Source organism: Cetorhinus maximus, unplaced genomic scaffold, assembly GCF_964194155.1.
Source record: "Cetorhinus maximus unplaced genomic scaffold, sCetMax3.hap1.1 HAP1_SCAFFOLD_1449, whole genome shotgun sequence".
In the NCBI taxonomy this organism is placed as follows: domain Eukaryota; kingdom Metazoa; phylum Chordata; class Chondrichthyes; order Lamniformes; family Cetorhinidae; genus Cetorhinus; species Cetorhinus maximus.
The window spans coordinates 5001-23816 of record NW_027597390.1 but is presented as its reverse complement, the minus strand read 5'-3'; the positions used below and the strand labels follow the sequence as shown (position 1 = coordinate 23816).

The 18816-nt window shown below is 48.0% G+C and overlaps 1 protein-coding gene across 1 annotated transcript in view; it reads right to left on the bottom strand.

Annotated features, from left to right (window-relative positions):
- The window catches only part of LOC144676238 (cytoplasmic dynein 1 intermediate chain 2-like), a 71335-nt gene that overhangs the window by 52494 nt on the left and 25 nt on the right, over positions 1–18816 (bottom strand). The window contains exons 1-3 of the mRNA XM_078536722.1: positions 18764–18816; positions 6989–7106; positions 950–1067 (exon numbers count right to left, since the gene is read on the bottom strand). The exon at positions 18764–18816 is cut by the window's right edge and continues 25 nt beyond it. Coding sequence (XP_078392848.1) covers positions 950–1067; positions 6989–7099 — 229 coding nt within the window. The 5' untranslated portion in view covers positions 7100–7106; positions 18764–18816. The remainder of the gene's footprint in view (positions 1–949; positions 1068–6988; positions 7107–18763) is intronic.

Sequence of the window (18816 nt, the reverse complement as noted above, 5' to 3'; positions counted from 1 at the left end):
AACAGCCTTCTCATCACAAGATCAGCCATCATCCATAACCATTTTCCTGTCACTGAGAACTTTTCCGATCCAACTCCCGACTTTCCCTCGGATCCCACGGGCTGTTACTTTCGAACCATTTGCCCTGTGGGACCCTTGTGAAAAACCTTAACTAAAACCCATGGAGATTACAACAAAAAACCCTCATCAACCCTCCTTATTACCTCAATCCAGCTAGTCACACACGACCTTGCCTTAACAAATCCACACTGACTGTCCTTGAATAATCCATGTGACTATTTATACCATCTCAGATTTTTTCCCAACAATTTTCCAAAGGTAAGGTCACTTAACCTGTAACTACTTGGGCGATCATTTCTCCACTATTTAAACTTGCTGCAGTGTTAGGTCACTTAACCTGTAACTACTTGGGCTATCATTTCTCCACTATTTAAACTGGCTGCAGTGTTAGCTGTCCTCCAGTCCTCTGGCACCCACACCTGTAGCCAGACAGGATTAGAAAATGATGCTTTGAGCCTCTGCTAATTCTTCCCTTGCTTCTCCTGGGATCCATTTCATCCAGGCTGGGGAAGTTCAAAGGTGCTAAAGCCCATAATGGTTCTCCTTAGATTTTTGTCAAATGTTAAAATATTAAGATCATTTTTGGTAGTCTCCATATCAACAATCACACCATCAAACTGCAACAGAAAAAGTGCTGCTTTGGAACGTGAAAAACAAACATGCAGTGTTCAGGATCAGTCAGCCACACACATGATCTGAAACCAATTAAAAACAGCCAAGTTATGTTCCACTACAGAAGCTTTAAAATTGTGTCATTCATATTCCAAGAGGGGCAATTTGAGCAGAGAGAACTGAAACAAATGGTTAACCAGAGGAATAACTTCTTATTTCAACCCAGTTCCTACAATACAGGTTTTGTAGCCCAGTCTTGAATGCTTCGCAGACTCACCTATTGAGGGCTCTGTAGTTATGCCAATGCTCTGAAGCAGCGCCTCGGTCTCTTTACGCTTTCTTTCCAGGTCCAGCTCATCCTGTGAGGCAGAAAGGGTCTCCTTCTTGAAATCACCCTGAAAGCAGGTTAAGAGGATTCACTGCTTGAGGCTTTCCCAGTATCTCACAAAACTCTACGCATACTCTGCACTCCACCTCACCCGGATTCAAGCCAGGAAAGCTGTCCATGTTCAGTGTTTGTGAATTAGAAATCACTTGATCACAAACAGAGCCGTTTATTCATGACTTACAGCACAATGTGTAACACCAAAGGAGTTTGAAAATTTTATCTTAGGCAGCCTGCTCCCTAGAAAGCTCCAAACTGTACATATCTTTCCTCGGCCATTTGCTGCCACCCCTTATCCATTTCCCACTGCTTTTCCACTGTTTAAATTCCCTTTCAGATCCACTCTCAAATACATCATTTCTTCAACTTCAATGCAAAATACATGGGAAACCAAAGATGAGAAATAACTTGTTAGACCGAACAACACTTATACAACTACGTTTGAAACTCCCCTGTCTCTTTGTAGATTATACTTCACATGTGTCACATTTTGAATTAAGGATTTAAAACAAGATATACTTCTACGAACTGAAGTTTGCATCCCCTGGTTCTACATGCCTGATTTATAGTGAAACACATTCTGCACATACCTCATTGAGAATATTCAATATCCTCCTCTCCTTACCTCATCAAGAACATTCAATATCCGCCTCACCTTACCTCCTCGAGAACATTCAATATCCTCCTCCCCTTACCTCATCGAGAATATTCAATATCCCCCTCTCCTTACCTCATCGAGAATATTCAATATCCCCCTCTCCTTACCTCATCGAGAACATTCAATATCCCTCTCTCCTTACCTCATCGAGAACATTCAATATCCCCCTCTCCTTACCTCATCGAGAATATTCAATATCCCCCTCTCCTTACCTCAGCGAGAACATTCAATATCCCCCTCTCCTTACCTCATCGAGAATATTCAATATCCCCCTCTCCTTACCTCATCGAGAACATTCAATATCCCCCTCTCCTTACCTCATCAAGAACATTCAATATCCGCCTCACCTTACCTCCTCGAGAACATTCAATGACCCCCCTCTCCTTACCTCATCGAGAACATTCAATATCCCCCTCTCCTTACCTCATCGAGAACATTCAATATCCCCCTCACCTTACCTCATCGAGAACATTCAATATCCTCCTCTCCTTACCTCATCGAGAAGATTCAATATCCCCCTCTCCTTACCTCATCGAGAATATTCAATATCCCCCTCTCCTTACCTCATCGAGAACATTCAATATCCCCCTCACCTTACCTCATCGAGAACATTCAATATCCCCCTCACCTTACCTCATCGAGAAGATTCAATATCCCCTCACTTTACCTCATCGAGAACATTCAATATCCCCCTCACCTTACCTCATCGAGAACATTCAATATCCCCCTCTCCTTACCTCATCGAGAATATTCAATATCCCCCTCACTTTACCTCATCGAGAACATTCAATATCCCCCTCACCTTACCTCATCGAGAATATTCAATATCCCCTCACTTTACCTCATCGAGAACATTCAATATCCCCCTCACCTTACCTCATCGAGAACATTCAATATCCCCCTCTCCTTACCTCATCGAGAATATTCAATATCCCCCTCACTTTACCTCATCGAGAACATTCAATATCCCCCACACCTTACCTCATCGAGAATATTCAATATCCCCCTCTCCTTACCTCATCGAGAACATTCAATATCCCCTCCTCGTTACCTCATCGAGAACATTCAATATCCCCCTCTCCTTACCTCCTCGAGAACATTCAATACCCCCCTCTCCTTACCTCATCGAGAACATTCAATATCCCCCTCTCCTTACCTCATCAAGAACATTCAATATCCCCTTCTCCTTACCTCATCAAGAACATTCAATATCCCCTTCTCCTTACCTCCTCGAGAACATTCAATATCCCCCTCACTTTACGTCAGAGAACATTCAATATCCCCCTCACCTTACCTCATCAAGAACATTCAATATCCCCTTCTCCTTACCTCATCGAGAACATTCAATATCCCCCTCTCCTTACCTCATTGAGAACATTCAATATCCCCCTCACCTTACCTCATCGAGAACATTCAATATCCCCCTCTCCTTACCTCATCAAGAACATTCAATATCCCCCTCACGTTACCTCAGAGAACATTCAATATCCCCCTCACTTTACCTCCTCGAGAACATTCAACATCCCCCTCTTCTCACTTCCTCGAGAACATTCAATATCCCCCTCACTTTACCTCTTTGAGAACTTCAATATCCCCCTCACTTTACCTCATCAAGAACATTCAATATCCCCCCCAGAGTGATAGTGAGAGATTGGCTCAGAAAATCTAGATGTAGAATCGGTCTGGGTGGAGCTAAGAAGCAACAAGAGGCGGTAAACATTAGTGGGAGCTGTCTATAGGTCTCCAAACAGTAATGGTAAAGTAGGGGATAGCATTAAACAGGAAACTAGAGATGCCTGTAACAAGGGTGCTACATGGGTGACTTTAAACCAAATTAGCAATAATACCGTGGTGGATGAATTCCTGGTGTGAGTACGAGATGGGGTTTTTTAGACCAGTATGTCGAGGAACCGACTAGGGGACAGGCTGTCCGAGATTTGGTATTGTGCAGTGAGAAGGGGTTAATTCATAATCTTGTTGTGCGGGGTCCTTTAGGGAATAGTGACCATAACATGATTGAATTCTTCATTAGGTTGGAAAGTGAAGTAGTCTGATCTGAAAGTAGGTTCCTAAACCTTAACAAAGGAAACCACGGAGGTCTGAGGTGTGAGTTGGCTAAGATAGGTTGAGGAACTTCATTAAAAGGCATGATGGTGGATAGACATTGGCTAATATTTAAGGAATGAATGTATGAATTGCAACAGTTATACATTCCTTTCTGGCACAAAAACATAACAGGAAAAGCAGCCCAACCATGCCTAACAGAAGAAATTAAGGATAGTATTAGATCCGAAGAGGAGTCATATAAAGTTGCTAGAAAAAGTAGCAAGCCTGAGGATTGGGATCAATTTAGAATTCAGCAAAGGAGGACCAAGAGATTGATTAAGAGGGGAAACATCGACTATGAGAGTAAACTTGCAAGGAACCTAAAAGCACACAGTAAAAGCTTCTATAATTATGTAAAAAGAAAAAGACTCATCAAGACAAATATAGGTCCCTCACAGTTTGAAACAGGAGAATTTATAATAGAGAACAAGGAAATGGCAGAGAAATTAAACAATTATCCTAGTTCTGTCTTCATGGAGAAAGACACAAGTAACTTCCCAGAAATACTAGGGAACCAATGGTCTAGTGAGAAGGAGGAATTGAAGGAAATTAGTATTACTAAACCAACAGTGCTGGAGAAATGAATGGGACTGAAAGCTGATAAATCCCCAGGGCCTGATAATCTACACCCCAGGGGACTAAAGGAGGCGGCCATGGAAATAGTGGATGTGTTGGTTGTCATCTTCCAAAATTCTATAGATTCTGGAACAGTCCCGGCAGATTGGAGGATGGCAAATGTAACCCCACTATTTAAAAAAGGAGGGAGGGAGAAAACGGAATTACAGACCAGTTAGTCTAACATCAGTAGTGGGGAAAATGCTAGAGTCTATTATAAAGGACGTGATAACAGGACACTTAGAAAATATCAACAGATGAGACAAAGTTAACATGGATTTATGGAAGGAAAATCATGTTTGACAAACCTACTGGAGTTTTGTGAGGATGTAACTAGCAGAATAGATAAGGGAGAACCAGTGGATGTGGTGTATTTGGATTTTCAGAAAGCTTTTGATAAAGTCCCACATTAGAGGTTGGTGTGTAAAATTAAAGCACATGGGATTGGGGGTAATATACTGGCACAGATTGAGAATTGGTTAGCAGACAGGAAACAGAGAGTGGGAATAAATGGGTCTTTTTCTGGGTGGCAGGCAGTGACTAGTGGGGTACCGCAGGGATCAGTGCTTGGGCCCCAGCTATTCACAATATATAAGAAAAAATTTGGATGAAGGAGCCAAATGCAGTATTTCCAACACGACACTAGGTGGGAATGTGAGCAATGAGGAGGGTGTTAAGAGGTTTCGAGGCGATTTAGACAAGTTGAGTGAGTGGGTAAATACATGGCAGATGCTGTATAACGTGGATAAGTGTGAAGTTATCCTCTTTGGTACGAGAAACAGAATGGCAGAGTATTATTTAAATGGGGATAGTTTGGGAAATGTTGATGTACAAAGGGACCTGGGTGTCCTTGTACACCAATCACTGAAAGCAAGCATACAGGTGCAGCAAGCAGTTAAGAAGGCAAATGGTATGTTGGCCTTCATTGTGAGAGGACTTGAGTACAGGAGCAAGAATGTCTTACTGCAGCTGTACAGGGCCTTGGTGAGACCACACCTGGAGTATTGTGTGCAGTTTTGGTCTCCTTACCTAAGAAAGGATATACTTGCCATAGAGGGAGTGCAGTGAAGGTTCACCAGACTGATTCCTGGGATGGCAGGATTGTCGTATGAGGAGAGATTGGGCCGACTAGGACTGTATTCACTGGAGTTTAGAAGAATGAGAGGGGATCTCATTGAAATGTATAAAATTCTGACAGGGCTGGACAGACTGGATGCAGGGATGATGTTTCCTCTGGCTGGGGGAGTCTAGAACAAGGGGTCACAATCTCAGGATACAGGGTAGGCTGTTTAGGACTGAGATGAGGAGAAACTTCTTCACGCAGAGGGTGATGAACCTGTGGAATTCCCTACCACAGGAGGCTGTAGATTTCAGGACTCTAAAGGTGTCATGGGGTATGGGGAGAGAGCAGGAGTACGGTGTTGAGATAGAGGATCAGCCATGATCATACTGAATGGCAGAGCAGGCTGGAAGGGCCGAACGGCCTACTCCTGCTCCTAGTTTCTATGCTTCGATGTTTCAGGGTTACAGAGTAAGAAAAGGTGGAATGGGACTAATTGGGAGAGCTTTCTGAAAGAACCAACAGAGATACAATGGACTGAATGGCCTTTCCCTGTGCAGCATGATTGTATGAATTCGGTAGAAGAGAGTGCTTCTAACATAAATACTCAAAATAAATGTGCAAACTGGAGCAACAGCATCTCATCTTCTGATCTGCCGTTTCACAGTCTTCCAGACTTAACATTGAGTTCAATAACTTCAGACCATGAACTCTTTTTAAATCCCAATGTTAAAAATTTTGTATTTATTTAAAAAAAATATAATCCTTTTTTCCCAACCCACCCCCCTTCCACAGGGCCACTGTTAACTTGTTCTACGTTGTTCTTTCACAGAGCGCTGACCATTGTTCTGCTAGTCACACATTCTGCTGCATTACCTTAATGCCACTATCAGCACCTTCTTTAGTCTTTAACATTACCATTAACACCCACTTTGTCCTGTGGCCCTGACATCTTTGTCAATCTCTCCTGATCTCCCACCTCTCACTGACCTTCTATCTTGCTCCACCACCCCTCCCCGCCCCCGGTCAACAGTATAAAATCCATCATATTTCTACTTCTCTTTATCTCTGAGAAGTTGTATGGGCTCGAAACATTAACTCTGTTTCTCTCTCCACAAATTCTGCCAGACCTGCTGAGTTTTTCCAGCACTTTCTGTTTTTATTGCTGAAAATAAGGTTAATCAACATCGGACTGCCTTATCCTGGAGTACTGGGATAAAGGAGTTTGTGTAGCTATGAACATAATTGAAAAGTCCAGAACATAAAACCATTCTAATTGACGTATCACACTATAGTGACAACCTCCCTCGGAGAGATTATACAGCAGCCCCTGCAGATACCCCTATTTCAAGTTTGGTTTTGAAATGCATTGGGAGAGCATTGGGCAGCTCTAACGTGTGCCTGACCTGGGCACAATATCATTGCTTCCAATCTGAATGAGGATATTCTCAAACATGAACCGTGTGCTGGTTCGAACACTTGACAGACTCACATCCTTTCTTTTCTTCTCCTCCTCCTTTCGCTTCTTTTCCTCTCGGATCTGTGCTAACCGTAGCTTCTTGCGCTCCAGCTCAGCTTTGAGTTCACTCTTGTCTGCCATCATAGGGCACCTGAAAATAGAAAGAGATTGTCTCAGCTCGATAAGAAACCAGAGCTGCTCGGTCTCATACTGTGGTGCAGTTAGTGGCTCTTTTAACACAACGGCCGTAACCATTAGACAACAATCTCTTTTCCCTCACACGGCTACCCTTGGGGCACCACAAGCATCATACTGGAATGGGTGGGCTGTCTTATGAGGAAAGGCTGGACAGACTAGGCTTGTATCCGCTGGAGTTTAGAAGAGTAAAAGGCAACTTGATTGAAAGATATAAGATCCTGAGGGGACTTGACAGGGTGGATGTGGAGAGGATATTTCCTCTTGTGGGAGAATCTAGAACTAGGGGTCACTGTTTAAAAATAAGGGGTCACTCATTTAAAACAGAGACGAAGGGAAATTTTTTCTCTCTGAAGGTTGAGAGTCTCTGGAACTCTCTTCCTCAAAAGGCGGTGGAAGCAGAGTCTTTGAATATTTTTAAGGTGGAGGTAGATAGGTTCTTGATTAACAAGGGGGTGACAGGTTATCGGGGGTTAGGCAGGAATGTGGGGTTGAGGTTAGATTCAGATCAGCCATGATCTTATTGAATGGTGGAGCAGGTTCGAGGGGCTGAGTGGCCACTCCTGCTCCTAATTCGTGTGCTTGTATGTAGTGGTCTCATCGTCAAATCAAATGTAACACAAAGATAGAATCAAGTCACTAAAAACCTACATCTGAGCCCAGCAGGTCACCAATGCTGAACCCAACTATCCTTCTCTTTGTTAGTGAGGAATGTTAGGAACTAGATATGGTTTTAAATAATTTATATTTTGTATTTGTGGATAAAAAAAAAAACATGATTCTGGTTTCATATTCGAGTTTTGTCTCTGTGAGCTGGGGCCAGCGAGTCTCCAGGCTTTGCTTATCTACATGCATCATGAATGAGGGATTGCAACTCTTGAAGCTAAAAGAAACACAAAGTAAAAGATACCATGTTGTTGCCTAGCAACAGGGGCTCAGAGAGAGAGAGACCCCAGAGACACAGAGAAAAGCAGTTCAGTAGGTATGTGTGTACCAGAGGTTGAAGACTCTCTGGTTGGAAATGCTGGGGAAATGAGTTTAGGGGACTTATATGTATTGCTCTAAAGTTGAAGTCATAGTGAGGTTTCTTGGGATATCTCGGGGTGGGGGCGGGGTCATGGATACCAATTGTAGAAGGACATTGAGACAAGGTTCAGAAGTCCACTGGAAAAGAGACCTCTGAAATTGAACCAGGTCTAGCCTTGGTGCAGTGACAGTGGTGCATCTTCCCTGGAGTGTTGGGTCTTCTGGAAGGGGTATTGCTGGGATTAAAGGTCCAGAGTGAGTTTCAATCATTTTTATCTTGGTATCTGTGTTGAAATCTTTCCAACCTTTTTGTTGTCTCGTTTAATAGAGTTAATATTTCTTGTTTGATATATTTTTTTATCCTTTTGTTAAAAAGTCAATAGCAGACTCTGTGAATCTGTTCAGTAAGTACCCTCGAGGGTTTAAAAAAACAATTAGGATCGATCAAGCCAGGTTCCATTCTGGAATCTGACTTGTCCAGTAAGATGGGGACCGGTAATGCAGAGATCCAGGGTAACGCTCTGGGGTAAAAGCAAAATACCGCGGATGCTGGAAATCTAAAACAAAAACAGAAAATGCTGGCAAGACACAGCAGATCGAGCAGCATCTGTGGAGAGAGAAACAGGGTTAACGTTTCGAGCGTGTATAACTCTTCATCAGAACTGAAGAAGAGTCATTCGGGCTCGGAACATTAACTCTTTTTTTTCTCTCCACAGATGCTGTTAGGCCTGGTAATGCTCTGGGGACCCGGGTTCGAATCCCACCACGGCAGATGTGGAGTTTGAATTCAATAAACACCTGGAATTAAAAGCCTGATGATGAAACCATTGTTGTAAAAATCCAAAACAAAAACAAAAATAGCTGGAAAAACTCAGCAGGTCTGGCAGCATCTGCGGAGAGGAATACAGTTAACGTTTCGAGTCCGTATGACTCTTCAACAGAACTAAGTAAAAATAGAAATGAGGTGAAATATAAGCTGGTTGGGGGGGGGGGGTGGGACAGGTAGAGCTGGATAGAGGGTCAGTGATAGGTGGAGGCAAAGAAGAGATTGACAAAGATGTCATAGACAAAAGGACAAAGAGGTGTTGAAGGTATTAGTGAGGAATGTGCTAATGGTGACATTAAGGGTAGAAAGCAGGACAAGTAAGGTACAGATAGCCCTAGTGGGGGTGGGGTGGGGGGGAAGGGTTAGAAATAGGCTAAAAGGTGGAGATAAAACAATGGATGGAAATACATTTAAAAATAATGGAAATAGGTGGGAAAAGAAAAAATATATTTAAAAAAAAATAAATATAAATTATTGGAAAAAGAGGGATCGGAAAGGGGGTGGGGATGGAGGAGAGAGTTCATGATCTGAAGTTGTTGAACTCAATATTCAGTCCGGAAGGCTGTAAAGTGCCTAGTCGGAAGATGAGGTGCTGTTCCTCCAGTTTGCGTTGAGCTTCACTGGAACATTGCAGCAGGCCAAGGACGGACATGTGGGCATGAGAGCAGGGTGGAGTGTTGAAATGGGAAGCGACAGGGAGGTCTGGGTAATGCTTGCGGACAGACCTAAGGTGTTCTGCAAAGCGGTCACCCAGTCTGTGTTTGGTCTCTCCAATGTAGAGGAAACCGCATTGGGAGCAACGAATGCAGTAGACTAAATTGAGGGAAGTGCAAGTGAAATGCTGCTTCACTTGAAAGGAGTGTTTGGGCCCTTGGGTGGTGAGGAGGGGGGAAGTAAAGGGGCAGGTGTTGCACCTTCTGCGGTTGCATGGGAAGGTGCCGTGAGAGGGGGTTGAGGTGTAGGGGGTGATGGAGGAGTGGACGATCCCTGTGGAATGCCACCAGGGGTGGTGAAGGGAAGATGTGTTTGGTGGTGGCATCATGCTGGAGTTGGAGGAAATGGCGGAGGATGATCCTTTGAATGCGGAGGCTGGTGGGGTGATAAGTGAGGACAAGGGGGACCCTATCATGTTTCTGGGAAGGAGGAGAAGGCGTGAGGGCGGATGCACGGGAGATGGGCCGGACACGGTTGAAGGCCCTGTCAACCAGCGTGGGTGGAAAACCTCGGTTAAGGAAAAAGGAGGACATGTCAGAGGAACTGTTTTTGAAAGTGGCATCATCAGAACAGATGTGACGGAGGCGAAGGAACTGAGAGAATAGGATGGAGTCCTTACAGGAAGCGGGGTGTGAGGAGCTGTAGTCGAGGTAGCTGTGGGAGTCGGTAGGCTTGTAATAGATATTGGTGGACAGTCTATCATCAGAAGTTGAGACAGAGAGGTCAAGGAAGGGAAGGTAAGTGTCAGAGATGGACCATGTGAAAATGATGGAGGGGTGGAAATTGGAAGCAAAATTAATCAATTTTTCCAGGTCCGGGCGAGTGCATGAAGCAGCACCGAAGCAATCATCGATGTACTGGAGAAAGAGTTGTGGGAGGGGGCCGGAGTAGGACTGGAACAAGGAATGTTCCACATACCCCATAAAGAGACAGGCATAGCTGGGGCCCATGCGGGTACCCATAGCCACACCTTTTACTTGGAGGAAGTGAGACAAGTTTAAGGAGAAATTGTTCAGTGAGAGAACAAGTTCAGCCAGACGGAGGGGAGTAGTGGTGGATGGGGATTGTTCAGGCCTCTGTTCGAGGAAGAAGCTGAGGGCTCTCAGACCATCCCGGTGGGGGATGGAGGTGTAGAGGGATTGAACGTCCATGGTGAAGAGGAGGCGGTTGGGGCCAGGGGACTGGAAATTGTTGATATGATGTAGGGTGTCAGAGGAATCACGGATGTAGGTGGGAAGGGACTGGACAAGGGGAGAGAGAATGGAGTCAAGATAGCAAGAAATGAGTTCTGTGGGGCAGGAACAGGCTGACACGATCGGTCTGCCGGGACAGTCCTGTTTGTGGATTTTGGGTAGGAGGTAGAAGCGGGCCGTCCGAGGTTGGGGGACTATGAGGTTGGAAGCTGTGGGAGGAAGATCTCCAGAGGAGATGAAGTCAGTGACAGTCCTGGAAACAATGGCTTGATGTTCTGTGGTGGGGTCATGGTTCAGGGGGAGGTAGGAGGAAGTGTCTGCGAGTTGGCGCTCAGCCTCTGCGAGGTAGAGGTCAGTGCGCCAGACAACAACAGCACCACCCTTGTAGGCGGGCTTGATGACAATGTCAGGGTTGGACCTGAGAGTACGGAGTGCAGTGAGTTCAGAGAGAGACAGGTTAGAGTGGGTGAGAGGAGCAGAGAAATTGAGACGACTAATGTCACGCTGACAGTTCTCAATGAAAAGATCAAGAGAAGGTAAGAATCCAGAGGGAGGGGTCCAGGTGGAGGGAGAATATTGGAGGTGGGTAAATGGATCCGTTGAACGGGGAGAGGACTCCTGCCCAAAGAAGTGAGCACGGAGACGAAGACGGCGGAAGAAGAGTTCAGCATCGTGCCGAGTGTGAAATTCATTGAGATGAGGGCGTAAGGGTATGAAATTGAGTCCTTTGCTGAGCACTGAACGTTCAGCATCGGACAGGGGAAGGTCAGGGGGTATAGTGAATACACGGCCGGGGCTCGGATTGGAAGATGGGGTGGGGACAGAGGGACAGGCAGGGGTGGAGGGTCCTGGATGGGCGTTGGTGTCGATGAGTTGTTGGAGCTTGCGTTCCTTAACACCTGAAAGAAAGAGACAAAGTTTCTTGTTGAGGCGTCGGATGAGACGAAGAATAAAATGAAACTTTGACCTAGGCACCGGAAACGACAATCTCAGCCCTGTCGACCCTGCAAACTCCTCCTTACTAACATCTGGGGGCTTGTGCCAAAATTGGGAGAGCTGTCTCACAGACTAATGAAACAACAGCCTGACATAGTCATCCTCACAGAATCATACCTTACAGATAATGTCCCAGACACCACCATCACCATCCCTGGGTATGTCCTGTCCCACCGGCAGGACAGACCCAGCAGAGGTGGCAGCACAGTGGTATACAGTCAGGAGGGCGTTGCCCTGGGAGTCCTCAACATCGACTCTGGGACCCATGAAGTCTCATGGCATCAGGTCAAACATGGGCAAGGAAACCTCCTGCTGATTACCACATACCCCCCTCCCTCAGCTGATGAATCAATGAGACAACAAAAAGGTTGGAAAGATTTCGACACAGATACCAAGAAAAAAATAATTGAAACTCACTCTGGACCTTTTATCCCAGCAATCCCCTTACAGAAGACCCAGCACTCCAGGGAAGGTGCACCATGTTCAACACCACTTGGAGGAAGCACTGAGGGTGACAAGGGTGCAGAATGTACTCTGGGTGGGGGACTTCAATGTCCACCACCAAGAGTGGCTCGGTACCACCACTACTGACCGAGCTGGCTGAGTCCTAAAGGACATAGCTGCTAGACTGGGTCTGCAGCAGGTGGTGAGGGAACCAACAAGAGGGAAAAACATACTTGACCTCATCCTCACCAACCTGCCTGCCACAGATGCATCTGTCCATGACAGTAGAGGTAGGAGTGACCACCGCACAGTCATTCTGGAGACAATGCCCCATCTTCACATTGAGGATACCCTCCATCGTGTTGTGTGGCACTACCACCGTGCTAAATGGGATAGATTTCGACCAGATCTAGCAACTGGGCATCCATGAGGTACTGTGGGCCATCAGCAGCAGCAGAACTGTACTCAACCACAATCTGTAACCTCATGGCCCAGCATATCCCCCACTCTACGATTACCAAGAAGCCAGGGATCAACCCTGGTTCAATGAAGAGTGCAGGAGGGCATGCCAGGAGCAGCACCAGGCATACCTTAAAATGAGGTGTCAACCTGGTGAAGCTATAACACAGGACTACTTGTGTGCCAAACGGCATAAGCAGCAAGTGATAGACAGAGCTAAGCGATTCCACAACCAACGGATCAGATCTAAGCTCTGTAGTCCTGCCACATCCAGTCGTGAGTGGCAGTGGACAATTAAACAATTCACTGGAGGAGGAGGCTCCACAAATATCCCCATCCTCAATGGAGGAGGAGCCCAGCACATCAGTGCAAAAGATAAGGCTGAAGCATTTGCTACAATCTTCAGCCAGAAGTGCCAAGTGGATGATCCATCTCGGCCTCCTCCGGAGGTCCCCAGCATCACAGATGCCAGTCTTCAGCCAATTCGATTCACTCCATGTGATATCAAGAAACAGCTGAAGGTACTGGATACTGCAAAGGCTATGGGCCCTGACAATATTCTGGCTATAATACTGAAGACTTGTGCTCCAGAACTTGCCGCGCCCCTAGCCAAGCTGTTCCAGTACAGCTACAACACTGGCATCTACCCGGCTATGTGGAAAATTGCCCAGGTATGTCCTGTACACAAAAAGCAGGACAAATCCAACCCGGCCAATTACAGCCCCATCAGTCTACTCTCCATCATCAGTAAAGTGATGGAAGGGGTCATCAACAGTGCTATCAAGCAGCACTTGCTTAGCAATAACCTGCTCACTGACGCCCAGTTTGGGTTCCGCCAGGGCCACTCAGCTCCTGACCTCATTACAGCCTTGGTTCAATCATGGACAAAAGAGCTGAACTCCTGAGGTGAAGTGAGAGTGACTGCCCTTGACATCAAGGCAGCATTTGACCGAGTGTGGCATCAAGGAGCCCTAGCAAAACTGGAGTCAATGGGAATCGGGGGAAAACTCTCCACTGGTTAGGGTCATACCTAGCACAAAGGAAGATGGTTGTGGTTGTTGGATGTCAGTCATCTCAGCTCCAGGACATCACTGCAGGACTTCCTCAGGGTAGTGTCCTCGGCCCAACCATCTTCAGCTGCTTCATCAATGACCTTCCTTTCATCATAAGGTCAGGAGTGGGGATGTTTGCTGATGATTGCACAATGTTCAGCACCATTTGCAACTCCTCAGATACTGAAGCAGCCCATGTCCAAATGCAGCAAGACCTGGATAATATCCAGGCTTGGGCTGACAAGTGGCAAGTAACATTCACACCAAACAAGTGCCAGGCAATGACCATCTCCAACAAGAGAGAATCCAACCATCACCCCTTGATGTTCAATAGCATTACCATCACTGAATCCCCCACTATCAACATCCTGGGAGTCACCATTGAGCAGAAACTGAACTGGACTAGCCATATAAATACTGTGGCTACAAGAGCAGGTCAGAGGCTGGGAATCCTGTGGAGAGTAACTCACCTCCTGACTCCCCAAAGCCTGTCCACCATCTACAAGGCACAAGTCAGGAGTGCGATGGAATACTCTCCACTTGACTGGATGAGTGCAGCTCCCACAACACTCAAGAAGCTCGACACCATCCAGGACAAAGCAGTCCCGCTTGATTGGCACCCCATGTACAAACATTCACTCCCTCCACCACCGACACACAGTAGCAGCAGTGTGTACCATCTACAAGACGCACTGCAGGAATTCACCAAGGCTCCTTAGACAGCACCTTCCAAACCCACGACCGCTACCATCTAGGACAAGGGCAGCAGACACATGGGAACACCACCACCTGGAAGTTCCCCTCCGAGTCACTCACCATCCTGACTTGGAAATATATCGTCATTCCTTCACTGTCACTGGGTCAAAATCCTGGGACTCCCTCCCTAACAGCACTGTGGGTGTACCTACACCACATGGACTGCAGCGGTTCAAGAAGGAAGCTCACCACCACCTTCTCAAGGGGCAATTAGGGATGGGCAATAAATGCTGGCCTAGCCCACATCCCATCAATGAATAAAAAAAAAGGTAAGGACGTCAGCTAGGGTCAGAACAGGAAACAGAAAAACTAGTAACCGTCTAGACAGCTGCTGGGGTGTCAGTGGTGCTGAGTGACATGATTTCAACTCCCAGAGCGCTGGTGTGATCTTTCCGTGATTTCCACAAAGGCCTGGCCCAATGTAAGGGGCAGGTGATCAGCCTCCTCCTGTCTACGGTTAGAGGGTCTGCTGGACCTTGTAGAAAAAGCATGCATTTATATAGCGCCTTACATGACCTCAGGATGTCCCAAAGTGATTTACAGCCAATTATGTATTTTTGAAGTGTAATCACTGTTGCAATGTAGGAAATCCAACAGCCAAATTGCACACAGCAAGATCCCGCAAACAGCAATGTGATGATAACTAGATAATCTGTTCCTAGTGATGTTGACTGAGGGGTAAATATTAGCCAAGATACCAATCCCAGTGCTAAATTACCCTCTGATTTCCCTTACCTGCCTGAACCAGTTCTTTCTTTTGCATTCTTGTTAAAAATTCAAAAGATTTGAAACAGGTACACTAGACCTGGGCCAACACTTTCCCCCTGTCGGGTGGGGAGTGCTGGAGCAGGCATGGGTGAGCGGGCACAGGTGGGCGGGCACGGGTGGGCAGGCACGGGTGGATGGGCACGGGTGGGTGGGCGGGCCTCCGACTGGCGCCCCCCACTGCCATTTTAAGTAGGCGTGCCAATTAAGGCCCACCCAGTGTGACGTGCACAGGAAGCTCTATGCGCACACTCTGCGGGCGGGGAGGAGGTTTGAAAATTTGCCCTACTAGGTAATTAGGAAAGCTAATAGAATGTTATCATTTATTGTGAGGGGAATTGGTTACAAAAGTAGGGAGGTTATGCTTCAGTTATACAGGGACTAGTGAGACCACATCTGGAGTACCGTGTACAGTACTGGTCTCCTTATTTAAGGAAAGATGTAAATGCGTTAGAAGCAGTTCAGAGAAGGTTTACCAGACTAATACCTGGAATGGGTGGGTTGCCTTATGAGGAAAGGTTGGACAGACTAAACTTGTATCCACTGGAGTTTAGAAGATTAAGAGGCGACTTGATTGAAACATATAAGAACCTGAGGGGTCTTGACAGGGTGGATGTGGAGAGGGTGTTTCCTCCTGTGGGAGAATCTAGAACTAGGGGGTCACTGTTTAAAAATAAGGGGTCGCCCATTTAAAACAGAGATGAGGTGAAATTTTTCTCTCAGAGGGTTGTGAGTCTTTGGAACTCTCTGCCTGGAAAGACAGTGGAAGCAGAGTCCTTGAATATTCTTAAGGCAGAGGTGGGTAGATTCTTGATTAACAAGGGGGTGAAAGATTATCGGGGGGTGGGGGGTAGGCAGGAATGTAGGGTTGAGGTTACAATCAAATCAGCCAAATAAATGTTGGAGCGGGCTCGAGGGGCTGAATGGCCTAATCCTGTTCCTCATTCGTATGTTGTTAAGAAGCGGGATGGGGTCTAATAGGAACAGAGTGATATATGCTTCAAGGCACAGGGTGAGGCAAAAATACAAAATGAATTCTTTGAGTTGGGGTTTCTAAAGGAAGAAGAGTGTAAGAGAATATCAGCTAGAGCGGGCACGGGGTAAAAACTGAGAGGAGGGATGTACTGGGAAGAGAAAGGGGATCATGCTTCTGGGATGGATGCATTGCAGCCAGGTGGCTAAAGGAATATTCCAAACTTCCCTGCACAGGAGTAGGGTTCCAGAGGATTGAAGAGTGATAGGAAGGGTGCAAAGATGGTCCCAGGAATAACAGGGCAGTCAGCTTAACATCAGTGGGAGGAAGGATTTCAGAAATATTCAGGGTAAAAATTAGCACTGGGAGAGATGGAGGTATTAAGCGAGAGGCAGTAAAAGGACTTCTGCACTGTCGGAGGGTCAGTACTGAGGGAGAGTCACACTGCTGGAGAGGGTCAGTGCTGAGGGAGAGTCACACTGTGAGAGGGTCAGTACTGAGTGAGCGCTGCAATGTCAGAGGGTCAGTACGGAGGGAGCGCCGCACTGTCGGAGGGTCAGTACTGAGGGAGCGCCGCACTGTCGGAGGGTCAGTGCTGAGGGAGCGCCGCACTGTCGGAGGGTCAGTACTGAGGGAGCGCCGCACTGTCGGAGGGTCAGTACTGAGGGAGCGCCGCACTGTCGGAGGGTCAGTACTGAGGGAGTGCCGCACTGTCGGAGGGTCAGTACTGAGGGAGTGCCGCACTGTCGGAGGGTCAGTGCTGAGGGAGTGCCGCACTGTCGGAGGGTCAGTGCTGAGGGACTGCCGCACTGTCGGAGGGTCAGTGCTGAGGGAGTGCCGCACTGTCGGAGGGTCAGTGCTGAGGGAGTGCCGCACTGTCGGAGGGTCAGTGCTGAGGGAGTGCCGCACTGTCGGAGGGTCAGTACTGAGGGAGTGCCGCACTGTCGGAGGGTCAGTACTGAGGGAGTGCCGCACTGTCGGAGGGGCAGTGCTGAGGGAGTGCCGCACTGTCGGAGGGTCAGTACTGAGGGAGTGCCGCACTGTCGGAGGGTCAGTGCTGAGGGAGTGCCGCACTGTCAGAGGGTCAGTGCTGAGGGAGTGCCGCACTGTCAGAGGGTCAGTACTGAGGGAGAGCTGCACTGTCGGAGGGTCAGTGCTGAGGGAGTGCTGCACTGTCGGAGGGTCAGTGCTGAGGGAGCGCCGCACTGTCGGAGGGTCAGTACTGAGGGAGTGCCGCACTGTCGGAGGGTCAGTGCAGAGGGAGTGCCGCACTGTCGGAGGGTCAGTACTGAGGGAGTGCTGCAGTGTCGGAGGGTCAGTACTGAGGGAGTGCCGCACTGTCAGAGAGTCAGTGCTGAGGTAGTGCCGCACTGTCGGAGGGTCAGTGCTGAGGGAGTGCCGCACTGTCGGAGGGTCAGTGCTGAGGGAGTGCCGCACTGTCGGAGGGTCAGTGCTGAGGGAGTGCTGCACTGTCGGAGGGTCAGTACTGAGGGAGCGCCGCACTGTCGGAGGGTCAGTGCTGAGGGAGAGCCGCACTGTCGGAGGGTCAGTGCTGAGGGAGTGCCGCACTGTCGGAGGGTCAGTACTGAGGGAGAGCCTGCACTGTCGGAGGGTCAGTGCTGAGGGGAGCGCCGCACTGTCGGAGGTCAGTGCTGAGGGAGTGCCGCACTGTCAGAGAGTCAGTACTGAGGGAGAGCCGCACTGTGGGAGGGTCAGTACTGAGGGAGTGCCGCGCTGTCAGAGAGTCAGTACTAGGGAGAGCCGCACTGTCGGAGGGTCAGTGCTGAGGGAGTGCCGCACTGTCAGAGAGTCAGTACTGAGGGAGAGCCGCACTGTGGGAGGGTCAGTACTGAGGGAGAGCCGCACTGTGGGAGGGTCAGTACTGAGGGAGTGCCGCACTGTCGGGGGTCAGTACTGAGGGAGAGCCGCACTGTGGGAGGGTCAGTGCTGAGGGAGTGCCGCACTGTCGGAGGGTGCAGTGCTGAGGGAGTGCCGCACTGTCGGAGGGTCAGTGCTGAGGGAGAGCCGCACTGTCGGAGGGTCAGTACTGAGGGAGAGCCGCACTGTCGGAGGGTCAGTGCTGAGGAGCGCCGCACTGTCGGAGGGTCAGTGCTGAGGGAGAGCCGCACTGTCGGAGGGTCAGTGCTGAGGGAGCGCCGCACTGTCGGAGGGGCTGGTTATCCGGGTTGTGCGGGAGGTGCGGGCGGATTGAAGCGGGTTTGGAGCCCCGGGCGGACGGGGCCCAGATTCCGCGTCAGTGTCTCTCTCGGAAACTGACTCCAGACCAGCAGCGCAATTCATCCTCAGGGTAAAAATCCGTGAAATTCCTTCCAACCGCCTCCTTCCTCTCCCCAAAACTCATTCTGAAGTGGGATTATTTTCCCAGAATGGATTAAAAAGGGAACAAACCTGAAAAGCAAGCAACAGCAAAATGTCCGGCTAGAAAAACAGTCTGCAGAGCA